The sequence below is a fragment of the Mytilus californianus genome, unplaced genomic scaffold, assembly GCF_021869535.1.
Source record: "Mytilus californianus isolate M0D057914Y unplaced genomic scaffold, xbMytCali1.0.p SCAF_7, whole genome shotgun sequence".
Classification (NCBI taxonomy): Eukaryota; Metazoa; Mollusca; class Bivalvia; order Mytilida; family Mytilidae; genus Mytilus; species Mytilus californianus.
Window position 1 is genome coordinate 58,000,925 of NW_026262723.1, and position 20,045 is coordinate 58,020,969.

A 20,045-nucleotide genomic window follows, 5' to 3' on the forward strand; every position below is an offset into this window, starting at 1 on the left:
CGTAATTTTACTTACTTGCGCATATGCTATATTAAATATCTTTGAGACTTCATGCGTAACATTACTTCCAGAGTTTTGAAATCTATCAAAATGTTCGACCGTTCTTGTGGTGTTTAAGGGTAAGGTAATTTTTAGAATATTATTGTCACTTTTAACAGTTTAGAACTTTAATTATTAGAATATCGTTATTCATTTCCGTTAATGTCGATTTTAGTTATGTTGGTTTAAAATGCGAACAAGACCATTCATATGTCGAGGGTTTAAAAAGATAACTAAAAGAAGGCGCTGGTTAAAAAATTCTGATGAAAAGGTGTTTTTCACTAAGGGGATTAAACTTCCGGAACCCTCCTCTGGATCCGACAAATAATCTACCATGTATTTTTATGGTAAATTACTATTTGAAATTAATTCTTAATGTATAAGGTAGTATCTTTTTCTTTTTGTTAGTATTCACGCAGTTCATTTTTCTGTGAAATGTAGATAACAACAACAAAAAAGTGTTCATACAACCTTCGCAATAATGAAAATACTATTGCATGACATGTGTATTTACAAATTGTTTAATACAAATTTAAAATCATATTCTTTGATATAATACCATTGATAAATGGTTGCTTTAAATGCTTCCAAAAAAGTTTAGCCAAAGCACCAATCTTAAAGCGCTGGTTAAAAAATTCTGTTGAAAGGGGGTTTGTCACAATTTTTTGTCAATTTTTAGGTTATTATAAACATATAACATATATCGGAAGAAAGGGGATTAAACTTCCGAAACCCTCCTCTGGATCCGACAAAAAACCTACCATATATTTTCAATTTCAGGACAATTATCATTAATTATATCAGGATACAAAGTAACAGTATGATGACGTTAAAGATTGTAGTTGCTGTAATTTCCTTTTTTACCGTAAATGTGTTTGGAGAAAACGAGAAACATGTAAGTAATTTAAGAAATTCATTTAACAACTCAGAATTTATAAAATTAAAAAAATCTGAAACAAGGTCACTTAGATAACGAAACAATTTTTGCAGACAGAAAATTTGAATAGGGCATTTTTATTTTTATATTGAAATATCTTTAAAACCTAATACAGAGACTTTTTAAATGTACTACACATAGTTATATAATATAGTTTACATTTCATGCACATACAATATGATTGAATAAAATACGCAACCTTGATAAAATCAAAGTACTGAAGTACTGAACATCGGATGACCGCAAGTTCTTGTAGATTGTCAAAAGCACTTGTCACAGAAAATAAATCACATCTCTATACCTGAAACTGAGGTTTATGTACAGAGATATTTTTTTTCTGAGCCAAGTTCGTGCGTGGATGATGAATCAATGACAGAAATTTAACCTCACCGTAGTAACTATTATATTGTAGTGATACAAATCAGTATACACTGGTTTGTTGTTATATATTATATTAATATAACAGTTACATGTATATATAATTTTCATCCATTTGTATATCATTCTATTCTACTATTCTAATAAGAGTGCAGTGCAAGTGCATGGTGGACACTCTTCTGTAAAAATTCGATTTTTCTAAAAGATTGAATATGAGTAGGCATTCATATTTTCCCGCAAAAACAATCTTCCATGCAGAGTTACCGGTCCTTGCCGGCATTGTCGCAAACTATTCTTGAGATATTCTTCCGCATTCTTTACCATATCAATGATTTTTACTTATATATATATATATATATATATATATATCCAACGACAAAACAATTTCATATTATTAATTTATGTTCTTAACAAAAATATTGTTATCAGTTTTCATTGAATAGATGTATTTATAACAAACGATAAGGAATGTTATTTTGCACTCGTTAATATCCGCGTATTTATCATGTTTATAGATCGGTTACAAACCCAAAACGAAAGTTATGTAATGGAAATCTAGGCAATAGCAATACATCGGAATGCCCTCACGGTCATTGCGATGTAAAAAATACAAATAAATTGGTCTCGTTCCGAAACATGTCGTTTAAATGCATTGTGATGTTTCCTATTGCATTAAACCATTGTGTCTAAACTACCCAGGCAAAAAAAGTTTGGACTCAATAGTATCTAATATCCAGCACGGTGACGGACCATCAACAGACAGAGAAAGGGTAGGATTTCTGTTTATTTGTTTTTATGATATTGGAGAACATATAACTATTTTCGATTGTGAGATGTAATATTTTCTACAACCGTTCCAGATCAACGGAGAATTAAGTAAAAAGGCATTTCAAACTGATAAATTGAGTGAAACGTGCCTCGAATTTGCTTAAGGTTCATCATGACTTTTTTTTCATTGCATTAAAAAAAAATTAAAAAAAATATGTTTTCACTGCATAAAATATAGTTTCTATATACCGTTGTAATTGTCATAGTCTGTAGTATCAAAATATCATCATCAATGAAATAAATATCTATCTGTTTCCTAGAATGAAGACCGTTTATGTACGCCACATCAAAGAAAATGTCTTAAAAAAATGCAATCTTCAAAATCTGAAAAATATATGTTAAAATGTTCATTAAGTTCATAGCTAGATGCTGCCAGGCTTCTTTTCTTACATTTTTCCTAATAAAAGCATTTAATAAGAATATTCATTTCATTTATTTTTTCAATATTCACCTGTACAGGAACTACTTTTTCAAAATGTATGGTGTGCATTACAGGACAATTTTTGAATTGTCTCCCTTTTACTGTAAATTAATTCATATAATCAACACAGGAACAGTGACAGAACAGAGAAAATTGTCTATATTTTTTAAACATTACTGATTTAATCCTTACTTGGAAGCATTTTAAAAATTCACATGTCTAACAAATAAGCAATTTTTAATAGAAACATCCAAATTTATGTAGTAAAAAATTAACTATAACAAAAATACACTGATTAACTGGTCAGGTGAAATAGGTGTCTTGACTAAAACTTGCTTTATTATACTCTTTAGACTAAAGTGACAATAAAGCCACCTGGAAAATGCATTCAGAAAGCATTCCTTGGAAAGTTGCAAGATGTAACAGCCATAGGACCAAAGTATTTATTACAACATATTTTAAAAACTATTTAAAATTTAACCATTTTCATCCAATTAATGTTTTTGTGATAACCTTTTTCAGTAAAATGGTTTTATATAGAGAGAAAATCATAATTTGGTAATAATTGTATGAATAATAATAGTTACATTTAAATGTCAATGAATTTCAGGGAAGAATTCCTGAAATCCTCAGCAAGGTGGTCTATTTCATATGAATCGTCACATCCTTCATATAAAACTTCGTAAACTGCATCTTCATCACCATCCAACTTTTTCAAGACGGTAATTACAACACCTTTATACCATTTGTTGCTATTTGTCTCCTAATCAAACCATTCATACATAATGTGTCGGCCAACAAACTTTTGCTTTGAACTTCTCATACAACTGAAATATATAACAACTTAAAATTTCAATATCTACGTCAAAATTAAATAAATTTAACAAAAATCATAATTAAGGATTTCATCAACCATAATCAGTTCAATACAAAAATACAGCTCAACTGTACCTATTATTTAAACAACATTTTCAGATTTTCAAACTTTTATATTACATTTTTTACATGACATGTTAAAACTGATAACTGCGGTACACAAAAACATAATTATTCTTATTCTTTGTTCTAAAATTTCTTTCTGATTAACATATCATGTCTTGATAGCCTGGTTATCTTATAGTTACGACATATATGATGATTATTACTAATGAATGATCAAATCAACACAGATGTAAATATGCATGATCAATTATTGTATATATTTTGTAACCTCTAGCTCTACTTAACAGGTCTATTTGTTTACACTCCATCTTCATTTTTTGATTTAAAAGTCTAAATATTGTGTTTGTTTGGATGATGATACATTGATTAAATACAAAATAAAATAATTTTCTTTTATTGCTATATTTCATACATGTTCTTTCGTTAACTCTTTTGCATTCTTTTGTATATACAAGTAAATCATGTTGGTATATTTTAAGGCCTTTATAGCTTTCCTGGTGGTTAAGGTTTTTGCCCTGTGTTGAAGGCTTTATGGTTTCATTTCATTGCTTACACTTTGTGTGTTGTATGAAGATTTGTCTCATTGAATTATTATTTTATTTATGATAATATAAAAATATGATTCTTGAACGATATTCATGTAGAGAATAAATGAATACAACACTGCATAACATTTATGCGTGGGAAGAAGTTTTCTAGATTTACCTTTTTCAGAAACGCTAACAATCAAATATTTGAAAGCCAAGGATGTATAAGGACCAAAAATGTTGAAGAGCTATAAACAAAAAGGATAAAATAAAAGCAATCTATATAGATGTTCTTTTTTGTTTTTTCAATTTACAGGTATTTTAAAATACAATGTATAAGCATAAACATGTAGTTTAACATACCTCCTTCTTTTTTTACTTGAGCACGCTGATTCTCCACTCACACTGGTATTCAATTTGGGGTCTTTCTGTTTTGTTTTTCTACTCTGTATTAAACTGCTAGTTGAGGGCCCTTCAGCCAAACCTGACTGAAACTGAAATATAAAAAATAAACCATATAGTTGATACAACTTTGATTTTATTCAAAATTTCTAAATCTAAACTTATATCTCAATTATCTTGTAATGGAATTTCAGTGGTTTTTTGTGCATTTATACATTTTTACAGAATGTGCACAATACATGGATAACCACATCATGTAGATCATTTAAGAAGACAATATGAACAGAAACAGATGACATGTTTAAATTTCATTGCAATTTATCTTTGTTTTTGTTAAGAAAGTCATCTATGCTGTCAAGAATTGCAAATACACCATTTACAGCGTATGAATTTCAATGCAAAATAGAACATTACATTTTTATATCCATTCTTTTTGACTGAAATTTCAGGTATGGGTAAACCTTTTTTCATATAGTGAATGTATACCATGTATACTGTAGGTTCTACTCCAAACATGATATTATTTAAATAATCTTAACTATCTATTAATTCACTGGTATTATATAAATGTATATCAGGGTGTTATTTTCATTATTGCAAATTGTAAACACTAAAATTATGGTTTGGTCAATGATATATACACTTTAAAAAATAAAAATATTAAACTAAATACTGTATCTAATAGTCATTTTAATCTATATTTTAGTAGTTTAACTAAAAACTAATACATGTAATATGTACATGTCAAATAAAAGGTAAAAAATATTTTCACCAAAATATAACTTATTAAATATCAACTGGAAAGAAAGTATACATGTATTATGCATACCCAATTGTCTGGATACGTGTTATGTCTCGGGGACGCTAATTCTGGAAGAATTGCTTTCATATAGAATGCTTCCAGCTTAGGTAGCATAATGGATTCCCAAAATGATGAGTCCTTTGTTATCCTTTGAATATGAATTTCATAAGGGTTGATGGTTCGAATAATAAAATCTAACCACGGTAAACTTGTAATATTTAATAAACCCTGAGATTGGTAGTAAATGTTGTGGTTTTTCTTCAGTTGCAGTTCTTTGTCATGATTAAGTTCTAAACAGAAATTAAAAACGAATTTTGTTGCTTCAGCCAAAGATATAGGTTTGTTGTGGAGAACATTCTTTATTTCAATAATTCCGGTTCTGTTATTATTTTCTAAGACGATGCCATCAGGACTTGCAGCCAAAAATTTGTGAATAGGATGTATAATAAGTCCACACTGTTCAATTTTGATTGATATATTTTTCTTTAACATGTACTGAATATATTCCAAAATAGTAATTCTTTCCTGACTCAGTCCAAAACGTGTTGATTTATTTCCAGAAAATGTAAAGTAAAGAAGAGAAGATGATAGTTTAGCAACGGGTAATTTTGAATTTCTTTTAACAATGCGGCCAAAATTTGATGAGGTTAAACGTTTTTTGCGCTGTTCTGACCAATTTGTGGATATACTTTGAGATGTTGTTTCTATCTCAATTTCCTAATTTCAGATGGTGTAATATCTATTTCTGTAGTATAAAATTTCTCCTTGATGGTTTCTAGTTGTTGAGGTGATATGTCATTCTCTGCCTGAATGCATTCTTTCCCATACTGTCTTTTGGCTTTGCGGGATTTTGCCTCTTTGGACGCTTTCATTTTTCTTTTCCATCTATTTTGCTTGATTTCAGGTTTTGATTTGGAGGTGTTGTATATTTTCTGAAAATAGTGACCACTGGTAGACTGGGTACTTGACTCCCATACTTTCGGTGACCATAATGGACCTAAATTGTTTCGTAGAGCTGCGCCCATAGCATCTAGTGTGCCATGAACCTCTGTTGCAATGGTTATACATCTTACCCCATCAAATTTGGTCCGCATGTGCATCCACGACTCTCAAAAGTTGCTGGTAAAATTTCCAATGAGGTTTGATGATTTCTTTGCAATGTTGTTCAAGAGGATTGCTATGTCTCGGCGCATTTCGCTATCTATATAAGAAGGTATCAAGTTGGATGAGAGTCTTGCTACTTCCTGCTCCTCAACATTTGACCCCGCTGTCCACATGTCAGTTTGTTCCTGAAAAATACATTCGGTTCCAAAATTGCTGTTTTTTTCTTCATTAATATTGAAAGTTGGGGTGTTTTCATTGGCAGTTGTTTTCGCCTTGCAAAAATCAGAACAGTTGGAATGTCCTCCATATATGTGGTTGAGTGAATTTCTAATATCATGTTCTAATTTCTTGAGAGCCTCTTTTCTGTCTTCTTCTGTCTGACTCCATTGCCTGACTTGACTCATTCCAATTTTTAAAGCAGATATGATATAACGGTTCAATGCCCAATGTGGCTGCTTGGTTACAAATATAACAATATTTGTTTCTTATACCAATATGTAGATTTTTGTTTGGTTTCTGCTCCGATGATGACAGCAACACCTCGTAGCGCATTGTAGGTATGAGAACGCTTACTCCACCCACCATCACAAATGACCCTTATACTGGGCAAACCTGTAAACCAAAATAATTGATTACTTACCATTTCAATGTAAAGAAAAAATGCTTTGCTGAGCGCAGCCTGATACGACCGACGAGGTCGAACCCTGAAAAGTTTGCGCAAATTGGGACACAATATTCAAGCTTGATACTGTATGAATTTGGATTGTGATAAATTTTTGACATAATATAGGTTTTTTGACACAAAATAAATGTGGTCAAAGATCTTACAAATGTATTGCGCAATACTGTGAAACTAAAGATTTCTTCTGGAAACTTTTAAAAGATTTGAAATTTGAGAATTTTTGAAAAAAAATAAATGAACCCCTTAAAAAAATTGGGGAAAAAAATCCCCCCAAACTTTTAGAACCCCCTTGGAACAATTACCCCCAAACTCAATCCCAGCCTTTCCTTTGTAGTATTGAACCTTGAAGTACAATTTCAGAGAGATCCATACACTTAAATACAAATTATTGGTTTGAACATTTGTAGAAACTAGAAAAATGATTGGTTTTTGCCCCTAATTCCTATATGTTTGGGGCAACTACCCCAAACTTAATCCCAGCCTTCCCTTTGTGATATAGAAACTTCTTGTACAATTTCATAGCAATCAAAATATTTTTACACGTCAAGTTATTATCCTGAAACTAAAAAAATGCTTCTTTTGGGCCCCTAATTCCTAAACAAAGGGGACAAATATTTTTCAAAATCAATCTCATCCTTTCTTTTGTGGTATTGAACCTAAATAAAAAATTTCATAGACATCCATTCATTTAAACTTAAGTTATTGTCCGGAAAACAAATGTGTCTTCTGACAACGACAACAACGACGACGCAGACGACATCATAGCATTACATGATCCAAAAAAGAATTTTGCGGTCGTATAAAAACTTATAGCTATGAACAAACCATAGCAATATGATTTATAGTTCAACATATTATCCAGTCCTAATTTTTTTTGGCAAAAGTTTAGCGTTCTCACTAAGGCAAGATAATGAGCCTGGGACAATTGAAATTATGTGTAAACTCACAATTTTAAAACTGGTGAGTCTATCAAATATGCATCAACATTGAATAATGTTGAATCAACTGAGCACATATTTCATAATTTTTTAACAAGAATTTTTAAATAATGTAAATATAATTTTATTTCCTTGAACATGTTGAACTGTTCTATTTTGTCATGGAGACTGAAATAAGGATTTATATAGAAATAAATTTGCATCTCCACACTGTTGGAGTAACCAGGGCCAAAAATGAAAAGTCCCTAGACTTGCCATCAGAATTCCTTAGTGAGAACCCTTAGTTATTTATTTATAAAAATTACTTTTATGAGTTTGCGTTTGTGACATTTATTTGATGTCTTCAATTTCTGGTTCATACATGTTTTTTTTGAAGTCATATCGGATCACAATGGTGATGTGCATAGTGTTGTTAGAGTGTCACACACACTCCTAGTGGTCAATAAATTTCTTTACTATTTATAAGCTGTGTTAACTGTTGTTAGCCTCACATGACAATTGCTAGGTAAAATTTATGTCACTATTCATCATAATATTGTTTTGCAGCAAAATCAAGCCAAATCAAAGATCCATGTCAATCTGTATTACATGAAATACATGTACTATTGTACCAATTTTGTACATAATCTTCTACAGAAATAATGCAGGAAATATTTGATACTGGACATTGGATGTGTTCTGGTTGATATTTTAGTCGTACATATCTTAGATAAAAGTTTTTTTTTTATTATAGTTGTTATTGGCTTTGAACTAGCGGTCAGCAACTGTGAGTACTTTAAGACTTGTAGCCAGTGAACTTTTTGTTGTGCTTATGTATAAAATACTGGTAACATCTGCTCTGTTTTTTTTATATTGTTTTCTGGTTCGTGTCGATCTGATGAGTCCTTTTCAACTGATGTTTATAATTTGTTCTTATGTTGTAACATTACACTACTGTCCTAGGTTGACTCTTCAGAACATGTTTAACCATGCAAAATTCTATTAAGTTCCTGTCACAATCCTGTAGTTTGGCTGTTGATTGTTCATGTTCGCGATATTTCATAAATTGTTATATAAATGCTATAAATTAGGCCATTAGTTTTATAAATGGAATGGTTTCTTTTTTATGTAAGTGCCTCATATAGCTGACTATATGGTATGGGTTTGTCTCATTGTTGAAGGTCATACAGTTGCTTATAATTGCACCTGCCTAAAGTATGATGTCCTTGGTGAGAAAGTGTTCTAAGTAGCCACACTATTGTAATCATTTGCCAGTCGACACTAAGCTCAGGAGTTCAAATCTTCATTAAATAGGATTTACCAATTTGTACAGGTAGATGGTTCTTTTTTGATATTTTTTTTTCTATGTAAGTACATTGTACATGTATGTGTATTGTAGATATTGCAAGCATATATACATATATATATATATATATCTACATGTAGAATGTATCTACTATTTCAGTTATAACTGTTAAAATTTTCATACATGATGGTGCTAATTAAATATAGTTATAAACGCACCTTCATGGAATTTCTGATTTTTTATAGCTATCTCCTTTTCTTCTTCTATTGCTACAGTCAGTTCATTTTTGACATTTTCAAACCACCAATCTTGAATTTCATTCTCAATTTTTGCAAATGTTCTTTGTGTCATTCCAGATGAATCAAACGTAGCAAAAAACTCATTCGTATGAGCAAGTCCATTTCCTGTTACAATAGCAAACCATGCTGCCCTAACATTCACATCATAGTGCCGACTAACATTTGTCTTTAGTGTTGGACTGGTTTCAAAACAAAATTTGTGTTTGCATCCTTTGCAAATAGCTGAGAGTTTCACGGCTAACCCATAGTTTGCAACCTGCGATAGTATCTCAACTGGCTCTCAACCTCTTACAGCTATATCCCGAGCAATTTTACAGAAAATTGCATGTTTAGCTATCTCGTTGTAGTGTTCTTGTAGACAAGTCAAATTTATCAATCTATAACCTGTTGAAGCAACGTTGTTTGCAGTTTTCTTCAAACCTTCACGGTCATGATAAACACGATACCTTTATTCAATCTCAATAAATTTAGGGTTGTTTTTTTGTTGTAATATGAGTGAATGAAAGTTCTAGTAAGTGTGACTTTAGTTCCGTCTGATGATGAGCATTTATACACAAATTTTTGTCTGCCACTGGTGTATTTCCCATCTATTCTTTGTTTTCTGTAGCGTCCCGATGCCATTCCAAACTTTGTAGATGATTTCCTACCTTTCCCTCCTTGTGACAGCCATAATAAACAGCGAATATTCAACAATTTGTATATAATATAAAAAACTATGTAGAAATGACCTTGGCTTATTTCCTTCTGTGTTCCATAAAATGGTAACACAATTTAAGACGAATAAACAAACATCTTTTTCAAACAAAGACATTTTTGTATTGATATAAGTGCCAAAAGGCATAATCTGTACATTAAAACAAAAAAAAAGTGTTTTTTATCATTTGCAATAATGAAAACAACACCAGTGATCAACGATCAAGAAACAGAAAGTAGGGTTTAATAGGGGATCGGTATAAAATATCAAAGATCAGCCTAACAGCATCTTCCTGTGCAAACCGGAAGTACCTACAAAGAAAATAGTCCCAGTTGGTTTGATAGAATATTTAAATATTGTATGATCGTTTAACCATAAATTGATTTTAAAAACTTTATTTCAATTGTTGTTGACAAATTTCAGAAAATTTTAATAATTTTTTATGACTTACTAAAAAATGCGTATGAAATGATTTTATTTGGTGAGATGAAGAACGATGGCGAACAGAAACAAAGTGTAAACAATGATATTATGAGGGCAATGGTTAACTAAGGATGAAACTGATCGTGAAATTATTAAACGTAAGGAAAATTTTCGACAGAAATAATTGCCTAGTAAACTTATATAGCCGGATAATGGAAAATATATCGAGTAAAAACAGTGTAAAATTGTAGTGGCGAGTTACAACATGGCGGCGCCCATATTCTAAAACATTGCTGGAAAAGTTTCGAATTCAGGCATAACCGATTACAGTAGGTACAACTTAATTGCTGGCAGCAACAACATATGAACACAAAAAACACGTTTTTGTTATTTTCTTTCTGTCTCCTGTGTCCCTTATTTCTTAACATTTTCTTTCGTGTTTTTTTGTGGCAAGGAACAAATTTTTACAAAGTTTACATGAAATAAGAAAAGAATTTATATAAATAAATTTTTGTTGTTTAATTTCAAACTGGGAAATTATATCTTTATGTTTTGCCATTACAAAGTAAATATTGCATCAAAATTAATTGAAATGTGGTAGCCATTTTGGAATCAAAGTGTAAATATGAACCTTAATTTCTCGTTAAATTGTGCACATTGTACGGAAAGAAAGGTACGAAAAGAAAGATATTAACATGGAGATTGCAAGACTAGTCACTTTGAGCACCTCAATGGCTGTAATAATGTGCTTGAAACGAAAGAAAGTGGTCCTGTCAAAGTTGACGGACCCGGTTTTGTCAATGTGTACGACCCGGTTTCGTTATCTAATTTCACAAAACAGGGCCCGGTTTTGTCAAAGAAAATAATGCATAATCGTATAACATAAATTAAAATATGTCGTTTAACGGCCCGTTGGAAAACGGTTTCTTTTCGAGGACAACTTTAATTTATCGGAATCCGAAAACACTTGAATTCCTGCCTAATTGGAAAAAAAGTAATTTTAATTTTGCTTTGTATGAAAACGAATACTTTTACGGCGAAATACAAAGAAACGAAGTTTGTAACGCAATTTGAGGTTTAAGCTCTCTATACACTTTTTATATAATTTATGTAAATTTAAGTGCTCAAACTTGTATAGTGTATTTATACGGCCTTAAAAGTTGAAGGACGCACATTTGATATGTGATTTTCTTGGACAACAGAATGGTTATCTTAATAAATATTCCAATCTACCTACGGGGTGTAATCTTTCCTATGATTGTCTGAAAAAAATATTCTGAATGTTCATTATAAAGCAAGAGAAGAAGACAAATGTGTATTCATGAATTTTCGTGCGGCTCAAAGTAACACAACAATCATGCGATAAAAATCTGTTTACCCCTTTTTGTAACTATCATACTAAGTATAAACTTGTATAATAGTCTAAGGCCATCCAGAAAATGCAATTATAATGATTATTTTATTCATAATTTTATAAATTAACGGTTCTTTTATTTCTTCATTGTATAATGATTATCATACATTGACAAATGTTTTACATTTTATTGACATTGGTCAAGTTTATAATTGTCAATTTAAAAAATTTGGGACGATTTTATGCTAAAAAACATAAATAAATCGTGAAAAGCATAATTTAATAATATTTTTTGGCCAATAAAGGGGGCGTACGCCCTCTACGTCCCCTGGATCCGCCAATGATATAATATAACTATATCGTATACCATCTTAAAATAAAAGAAACGAGAAAACAGAAATTGGATGTATGTGAATTGGAATTATTAGTATCATGTTTAATCTCAAAATTTACATTGGTATTTTGGTCTCGTCGGAATGCGAGACGAAGGGATGCAAATTCGTGGTTTGTTCTTATGTTGTGCTGTTACACCACTTTTTTTGGTGGCGCCAACACGTTTAACCCCGCCATTATCTATGTGCCAGTCCCGAATCCAGGAGCCTGTAATATAGTGGTTGTCTTTTGTTGGATTATATCATATTTGTTTTTCGTTTTTTGTTTTGTACATAAATCAGGCCGTTAGTTTTCTTGTTTGAACTGTTTTACATTTGTCATTTTGGGACCTTTTATAGCTTGCTATGCGATGTGGGTGTTTCTCAAGGTCGAAGGCCATATTGTGATTTATATTTGCTAAATTGTACGTCCTTTGGTCTCTGATGGAAATTGCCTCATTGGCCACTTAGGTTACTCTAAATAAGACGTAGATATTGTGACGATAATATGTTGCAAACCAACTTTTATTCTCATTGAAAATACATATTACATTTATTTCAATTGTTAACTTGCAGTTTCCTTGGAATTTGAACTGTGAATTCGATACAGAAAACATGCGTTAAAATACAAAATTAAATGTACTTACCTGAAAATAGGGGAAAAGTTATTTATTGAATGGTTTTACACTAGTCATTTTTGGGGGCCTTTATAGCTTGTGGTTCTGTGTGAGCAAAGGCTTCATGTTGAATGCCGTACTTTGACCTATAATGGTTTACTTTTACAAATTGTGACTTGGATGGAGAGTTGTCTCATTTGCACTCATACCACATCGTCTTATATCTATACACTGAACGAATAAGTTTGATCTATGACACAATATAAATACAATATAAATAAAAAAAGATTTATCAATGTCAGAAAGACATCTTTAACCTAGGACAAAATGGCGTTAAATAAAATAACGTATACAGGTAAATTTAAATATAATAATTTTGTTGTAAGGAGTACAGAAACATTTTTTACCAAATTTTTTGTTGTTCACAATACGAGTACAGAAGTGAAAATTTATCGTCATACTAAATACTTATCAAAGGTGGTACATATTAAAAATAGTAAGACGAGATATAACATAAAATAAGTTAACATTGAATAACAGAAATGCATTATAAATTGTGTCAACAGGTCAAATTAACACAAAAGTACGATTTGAGAGTACTCGCAGTTACTGAAATCTAGTTAAAAGCCAAAAACAATTAATCATAAAAAATCATGCATCAGATACTAAAATCAATTAAAACACATTCCAGGCAGGGATTTAGTGTTTTAACGCCATAGACAGTCAAAGAAGACATGACTTGTGCAATACCAAAATAAAAGTAACGACAGGCGGTAGGATAGTTAGGATTTAACCTTATAATAAATATGTATGATGTTATATATAGATAAAACAATTCTAAATAAAAATATAGACGTAGATGTGTCTTAATAATTAACCAATGATACATTGATTACGTTTGTTAAAATATATGACATCACTACACACACGGGCATAACGAACGAGTTGGGATATATAAACACCGTATGATGGAGCCAAAGGAACATCGCCGTCTAAAAAAGGAAAATTAACAATAGGGAATGAAAAATCGTCTCTTTTGTCATAAATTTTTGTATGGAGTTTCCCTTTAGAAATTGAAATGTCTAAATTTAGAAAAAGACAAGTACTGCTGTTTATGTTAGATTTATTTAAAGTAAGTTCCTTTGGGTAAAGTTCGGTAATATATTTAGAGAACTCTGGATTATTTAACGAAAAAATATCATCAAGATAACGGTAGGTATTGTTGAATGTGTCAACCAAATGTAACAATGACGAGTCTTTACTGATTTTGGCCATAAACTGTGATTCATAGCAATATAGATATACATATGCTATTAAAGGGGCGCTATTAGTGCCCATAAGAATACCTACTACCTGTCGATACACTTTATCGCCGAAACATACATATATGTTGTCCAGGAGAAAATTTAAAGCTTCAATTATATATTCACATTTCCAGTAAGTGTACCTAGCATACTTTCATTTTTCGTTACAGAAAAGGGCTTTAAACGAGTTACAGCAAATAAATTTGCAATGAGATTTTTCAGAAGACCATCTAATTAAATATGAAAACTTTTTCTTGCGTGGAAGTGTAGTGTAGACAGTAGAAAAATCATAACTGTTAACAGAATTTATAGGACCATCAAAAGCACATATTTTATCTAAAACCTCTAAAGAATTTTTAACACTCCAAAAATAAATAATACCATTACAACACAAACCGCTTTGCGAGTACTTGGAGTTTATTTTTATTCTAGAAATGGGTATGTATGTTTAAAGCGTCTCATATCTGCCTTGAAAGAACATTTTCGTGTGTATAATTACAGTGTCCGGTATCTGCATTGACAAAACATTTTCATGTTCGACAAACTTACCCTGCTGTGAAAGATTTTATTCCTCATGGAACCACATTGACAGTTAAATGCAAATCTACAAGAGAATTTTCTTGGGCTTTTTGCCAGAGCGGCCAATGGACAGTAGAAGATAAAGAATGTAAGCATTCATTTATTTATTTCTAACAGAAAAAAAAAAAAAAGAGTCGGCCGTGACATGCAGAATGCGGTTTGTTGCAAAATTTTTTTTTAAAATTCTTCTGATGTCACATTATTTTTGGGCTTCGATGAAGCAAGCAGACTGCTATACATAAAAGGAAAGAAAACGCATGAGCTATCATCACGAAATGTGTTTTTTGCAATATAATCACTTAATTTTTAAAGTAAGAACTTTGAATATCTTTGAAAATGTACATGTCAAGTACCTTAAAATACATGAAATGGTAGCTCATAAAATTAAATATGTATTTAGAATATTAAAAGTTACAAATAGCCAATATTTTTCAGTTTTTATCAATTTATGAATCATTAATTTATTCATTATTAGGTTCTTCAACAATTACCAAAGAGCTAGCAAAACCTTTAAAAAGAAGAAAACGTTTTTTCTTCCTTGGATTAATTGTCAGATTTGTTGCCAGATTTGTTAGCAGTATATTCAGTAATCCTAGACCAAGACCAAGTTAGTTAATTTTTCTTTACTAAGTTCTTTTAACTTCAAAAAAAAAAGTTTTGAAAAGTTAAATGAAAATAAGTTATGGTCCTGCATCAAATTTAAAATATGATACTAATAAAAAGAACAGTAGAATGTTGTTAACTTCGAAATGTGTGTGTGTGGGCGTGTGTGTGTGTATCCATGTTCGAGGATAACATTTCTAGTATTTTAATTTTAAGTTGCCTTGGATTGTAGATCTTGCTTTTAAATTATAAATATTTCAGTATCATAGTTTTACATCGTTAGTAGAAATGAAAGTTAACTGTAAGATATATATTCAAAAATATTAAAGTTGTGACGCTTCCGCAATATCCAAATTTCCGCCTGCAAAAAGATGATTGTACACAAAATATCAATCCATTCAATACTCAATATGAATACTTCACTGGAATCGTAAAATGTTAAAGACATCTGTTTTCATTGCATTTCTTTTTTTTGTTATCATATAAAGTTAAGTTAGGTTTTAAAAAAAAATATATGCTGATCACTCACGCTGATAATAATGGTATTTTAGGTAAGGCCTTTCTTAAATAGTTTTTATTATTTTTCAGGAGATACAACTAGACCACAGATAAGAAATTGTCCACCTGACAGAACAGTAACAGCTATTCCAATTCAGCTCCATGCCTTTGTTGACTGGACACCTCCTTCAGCATGGGATAACAGAGACGGACAAATTAGGTACTAAAACACACTGGCCGAACTCATTAACTGTTTAGCTTGGAAGTCTAATTGAAATAAACATTACATTTCTTTGCAGTCATGATAACCTGTCGAAATCTTGCTTGTGTTAACAACGTATCATTTATTCTTCGGAATTGGTCATTTTATATTACATAAATTTAATAAATTCTCATCTAATGATATTAATGATAATCTAGTACTCACGGTAAATTATTCTAACACCGAATATTCGTTTTTGTAAACTTATGTTATATAGGCCTACTTTGTAGCTACCATATATGTTTCAATACAAGTACATTTTTGTATTTTCAAGTTTTTACAGATCTGAACGTTCCTTTTGCAATTAAATCGATCACGTTCCCACCGGAGATATATAAAACAAGAAAAGAATTAAAATTCAGCAAAATTTTTCGTCCCATATATCTGTTCATTCAATACAATTAACGAAATGCAAGGATCTGTCGGAATAACAAAATTACGGGTTATATCTTACGTTGATTAATGTAAAAACAATTCTTAAGCGAACTGTTTTTCCATTATCAGTTGGTAAAAATTAAAACTTCGCATATTTTGTTAGTTAATGATACAAAATACGAACGATACAGTTCCCAAAGAATGGCAATTTTATGCATCTGTGTTTCTTGTTGTTTAGCATACTTATCCTGACTGACGCCACACATTTAAGTTAACTGAATCTTAATTGACTAGGATTTTCAGTTTTCCTACCGAAGATCAGTGGTTCTCTCCGGGCACTCCGGCTTCGTCCATCAATAAAGATTTACCGCCACGAAATAGCACAATAATGTTGAAAGTGGCGTTAAACACCAATTATCAACCAATATAAATTAACTATTATAAAACTATAAAAAAAGCTAAATTACATTTTCTGTATTTCACAGCGTTCATATGAATGGGCCTTATAGATCGGGTGGTCCATTTTTTGAACGAGATGGTAGACCCACTACAGTTGGCTATTATGCTCGAGATCAAGCAGGCAATATGGCAACATGCAACTTTAACATTTATGTCAAAGGTACACATATATATATGTTGTAGTTTAAAAAATCCCAACCAAGCAGATCACAAAATATCGTTCTATTATGAAAATTGTGAAATATGCTTAGACAGCAGCTGCTCAGCTAAACTTTTTATCAAGAAAAAAAGACAGAGAAGGAAAGATACAACATACCATATGTATTTCATAGTATAGAGTGTAAATTAAGATAGTCCCAAACAATTAACTTTTCTAAACTTATTCAAGGCAGAGTGAAAGAATTTGCCAAACTTTATTTGATACAAATAACCAACGTAGATTAAAATATATCTTGTTTTTGAGAAAGGATATATTATATAAAAAATATGATTCAAAGTCTACATCTGTTTCATTTGGTGGTCTTGTTTTTCCACAGAAGTTGGCATTCCTACAGGAACCAACTGTGCTCCTTTATCGGAGGTGAAAGGGAGGATAGAAGGGGGAATTTTTTATTGTCTTTGTAATAAATTCTCAACTGATATAAAGAGGGAAAAGATATCATACTGGATGATCTCAAATTTTGCACATAATATGTTAATGAATGTTTGGCATTTCATAATACCATACAAAACATATATCACATCTTTTAAAATATGATTATATTGTAAATTGTCATAAATAAACTTAGATAAAATAAAATTAGAATCGGAATTTTTTATTTTGTTATTCAATATTTCTAACGAATCAAGAGTTGTATTCTTCCAGTCATACGATGTCCAGTGCGTTCGAGCACCATACCAGATGGATATAGAGTCTGTCATCCGAGCAGTGATATGGTATTAGGAACAGTCTGTTGGTATGGCTGTTACCAAGGACATATACTAAAGGGAGCACCATCAAGAATAGAATGTTTAGAAACAGGTCAATGGTCAAGTCAAAATGAGCCATATTGTGAAAGTAAGTGTCAGTCAGTAAGGCGTATACAGGAAAACACTATTTGTAGTTCTTTCCGGTTCCTTCCGGGATTTTTCATAAATAGGTAAAAGATATATATCACATACTGTTTCTAAAAAAAAAAAAACATATGTGTATTATTATAGCAAAGACATTAAAATATTTACAAATCTTTGAAGGAATATCCAAAAATTTTATTTGTAAAATATAACAGAAATAATTAACGATGAAAGGGAGAGAATGTAGAATAAAAAAAAGTTTTTTTAATTAGATAGGCGGAGCTAGTGAGTCGATTGTCTTAGGTTGCTTTCATACGGCAAGTGTTGCATTGTACGAAATGAAAGCAAACGACGGAAGCACATGATTAGTACTTCAGCTTATACAAGATCAGCATTTGTATGACTGAACACCTACTGTAAATACATGTATATATACTAGTTTCTCTAATTCTTCGTCAATTTATCCCTTTCTGCACCCATTGTATAAAAAAAATTTAATCAACGTGTGGATCGTTTGATCTCAGTTCTTCATTGGTTAAAATTCGATTATGACGTCGAATTTTCTTGCTTTCCTCTGAATTTCCTATTGTGACGGCATGAAAAAAAGGCGACCATGCCTGATGACGTCACATAAAAAGAACACATCTTTAAGCAGATCATACGAAAAGAAGGAATAAATTTGCCTGCGTATTGTTTAAAAATCATTAGAGAAACAGATTCCACCACCTTATCTCGTATAATACGATATTTATCCACTCTCGGCAGTTAAATTTTAAATATTTAAAACGCTCGGCAAGCCTCGCGTTTTAAATTTGAAAATTTAACTTTCTCGAGTGGATAAATATCGTATCACATTCGATGCAGTGGTAGAATCTATATTTACATACTTGTTATTCTATGTTTACAGAAAAACAGTGTTCACCAATTGTACAACGTGGTCAGCTAAGTTTTTCGTGTACAGCAGATTTTTACTTCAGATCTACTTGTACATATGGATGTGATGCAGGATTCGATATTCCTGCAAATCAACGGAGAGCTAAAGTGTGTCTGGCATCAGGGACATGGAATGGATACGATCCAGATTGTGTTGGTAAATGTTTGAACTTAACACTTGTCTAGTCTAGAAATCTCATCGAATATACCAGCCGCCGCAATATTTGTGCTGAGGCGGCGTAAAGCAAGCATCAACATCAACATCACATCGTCAGACGCGCGTTTTGTCTACATAAGACTCATCAGTGACACTCGAATACAAAAAGGTTGAAAAGCCAACTCGAAGTACAAAATTGAGGAGCAATGAGGACCCAAAATTCTGAAGGGCTTATATATATTCCTGGGATAGAACATCATTATTTGCTTAGACAGTTGAAAGTTTTGTATAAAATTGGTAATAATTTCGACCATTATATATAAAGTGCATGTCAATAATTCTTCATTTCAAACTGTTTTATAAAAAGGTATGACAACATTAAATACATTTATGAAAGAAAAATGCCCTTGCGAACTCAAAGGTTAATTCTTTTGGTATCAACTACAAGCTTTTCCTTAATGCATACCATGCTCTAATATAATGTAGTGAATACATCTATTTGTCCAGCAAGCAGACATTATGTTATGCGAATAAATGTATAGAATTACAAATAAACACAATGCCGAACCGTGATAAATCTTGATTACCTTTCTGCTCTAAAGCTCGTTTGAATTAATTTATATTTTTCGATAATGTACGTTTATTGAAGATGTATTCCAAAACATTAACAAATAATTTTAAAAAGAAAAGAAAAACAACACAAAAAATACAGTTTACAGATGTTTCAATATACAGTCATCAAGAATCTGTCATCGATCAAATATCTGTATTTCAACATA

The 20,045-nt window shown here is 31.2% G+C and overlaps 1 protein-coding gene across 9 annotated transcripts in view; it reads left to right on the forward strand.

Annotated features, from left to right (window-relative positions):
* The first annotated feature begins 47 nt into the window (after positions 1-47).
* The window catches only part of LOC127708917 (sushi, von Willebrand factor type A, EGF and pentraxin domain-containing protein 1-like), a 271,696-nt gene continuing 251,698 nt past the window's right edge, over positions 48-20,045 (forward strand). For all 9 annotated transcript variants that reach the window (XM_052214092.1, XM_052214085.1, XM_052214086.1 and 6 more), the window contains exons 1-8: positions 48-119; positions 820-934; positions 14,849-15,014; positions 15,402-15,533; positions 16,118-16,247; positions 17,150-17,283; positions 17,989-18,180; positions 19,084-19,266. In XM_052214092.1, the coding sequence (XP_052070052.1) occupies positions 860-934; positions 14,849-15,014; positions 15,402-15,533; positions 16,118-16,247; positions 17,150-17,283; positions 17,989-18,180; positions 19,084-19,266 (1,012 nt within the window). In that variant the 5' untranslated portion in view covers positions 48-119; positions 820-859. The remainder of the gene's footprint in view (positions 120-819; positions 935-14,848; positions 15,015-15,401; positions 15,534-16,117; positions 16,248-17,149; positions 17,284-17,988; positions 18,181-19,083; positions 19,267-20,045) is intronic.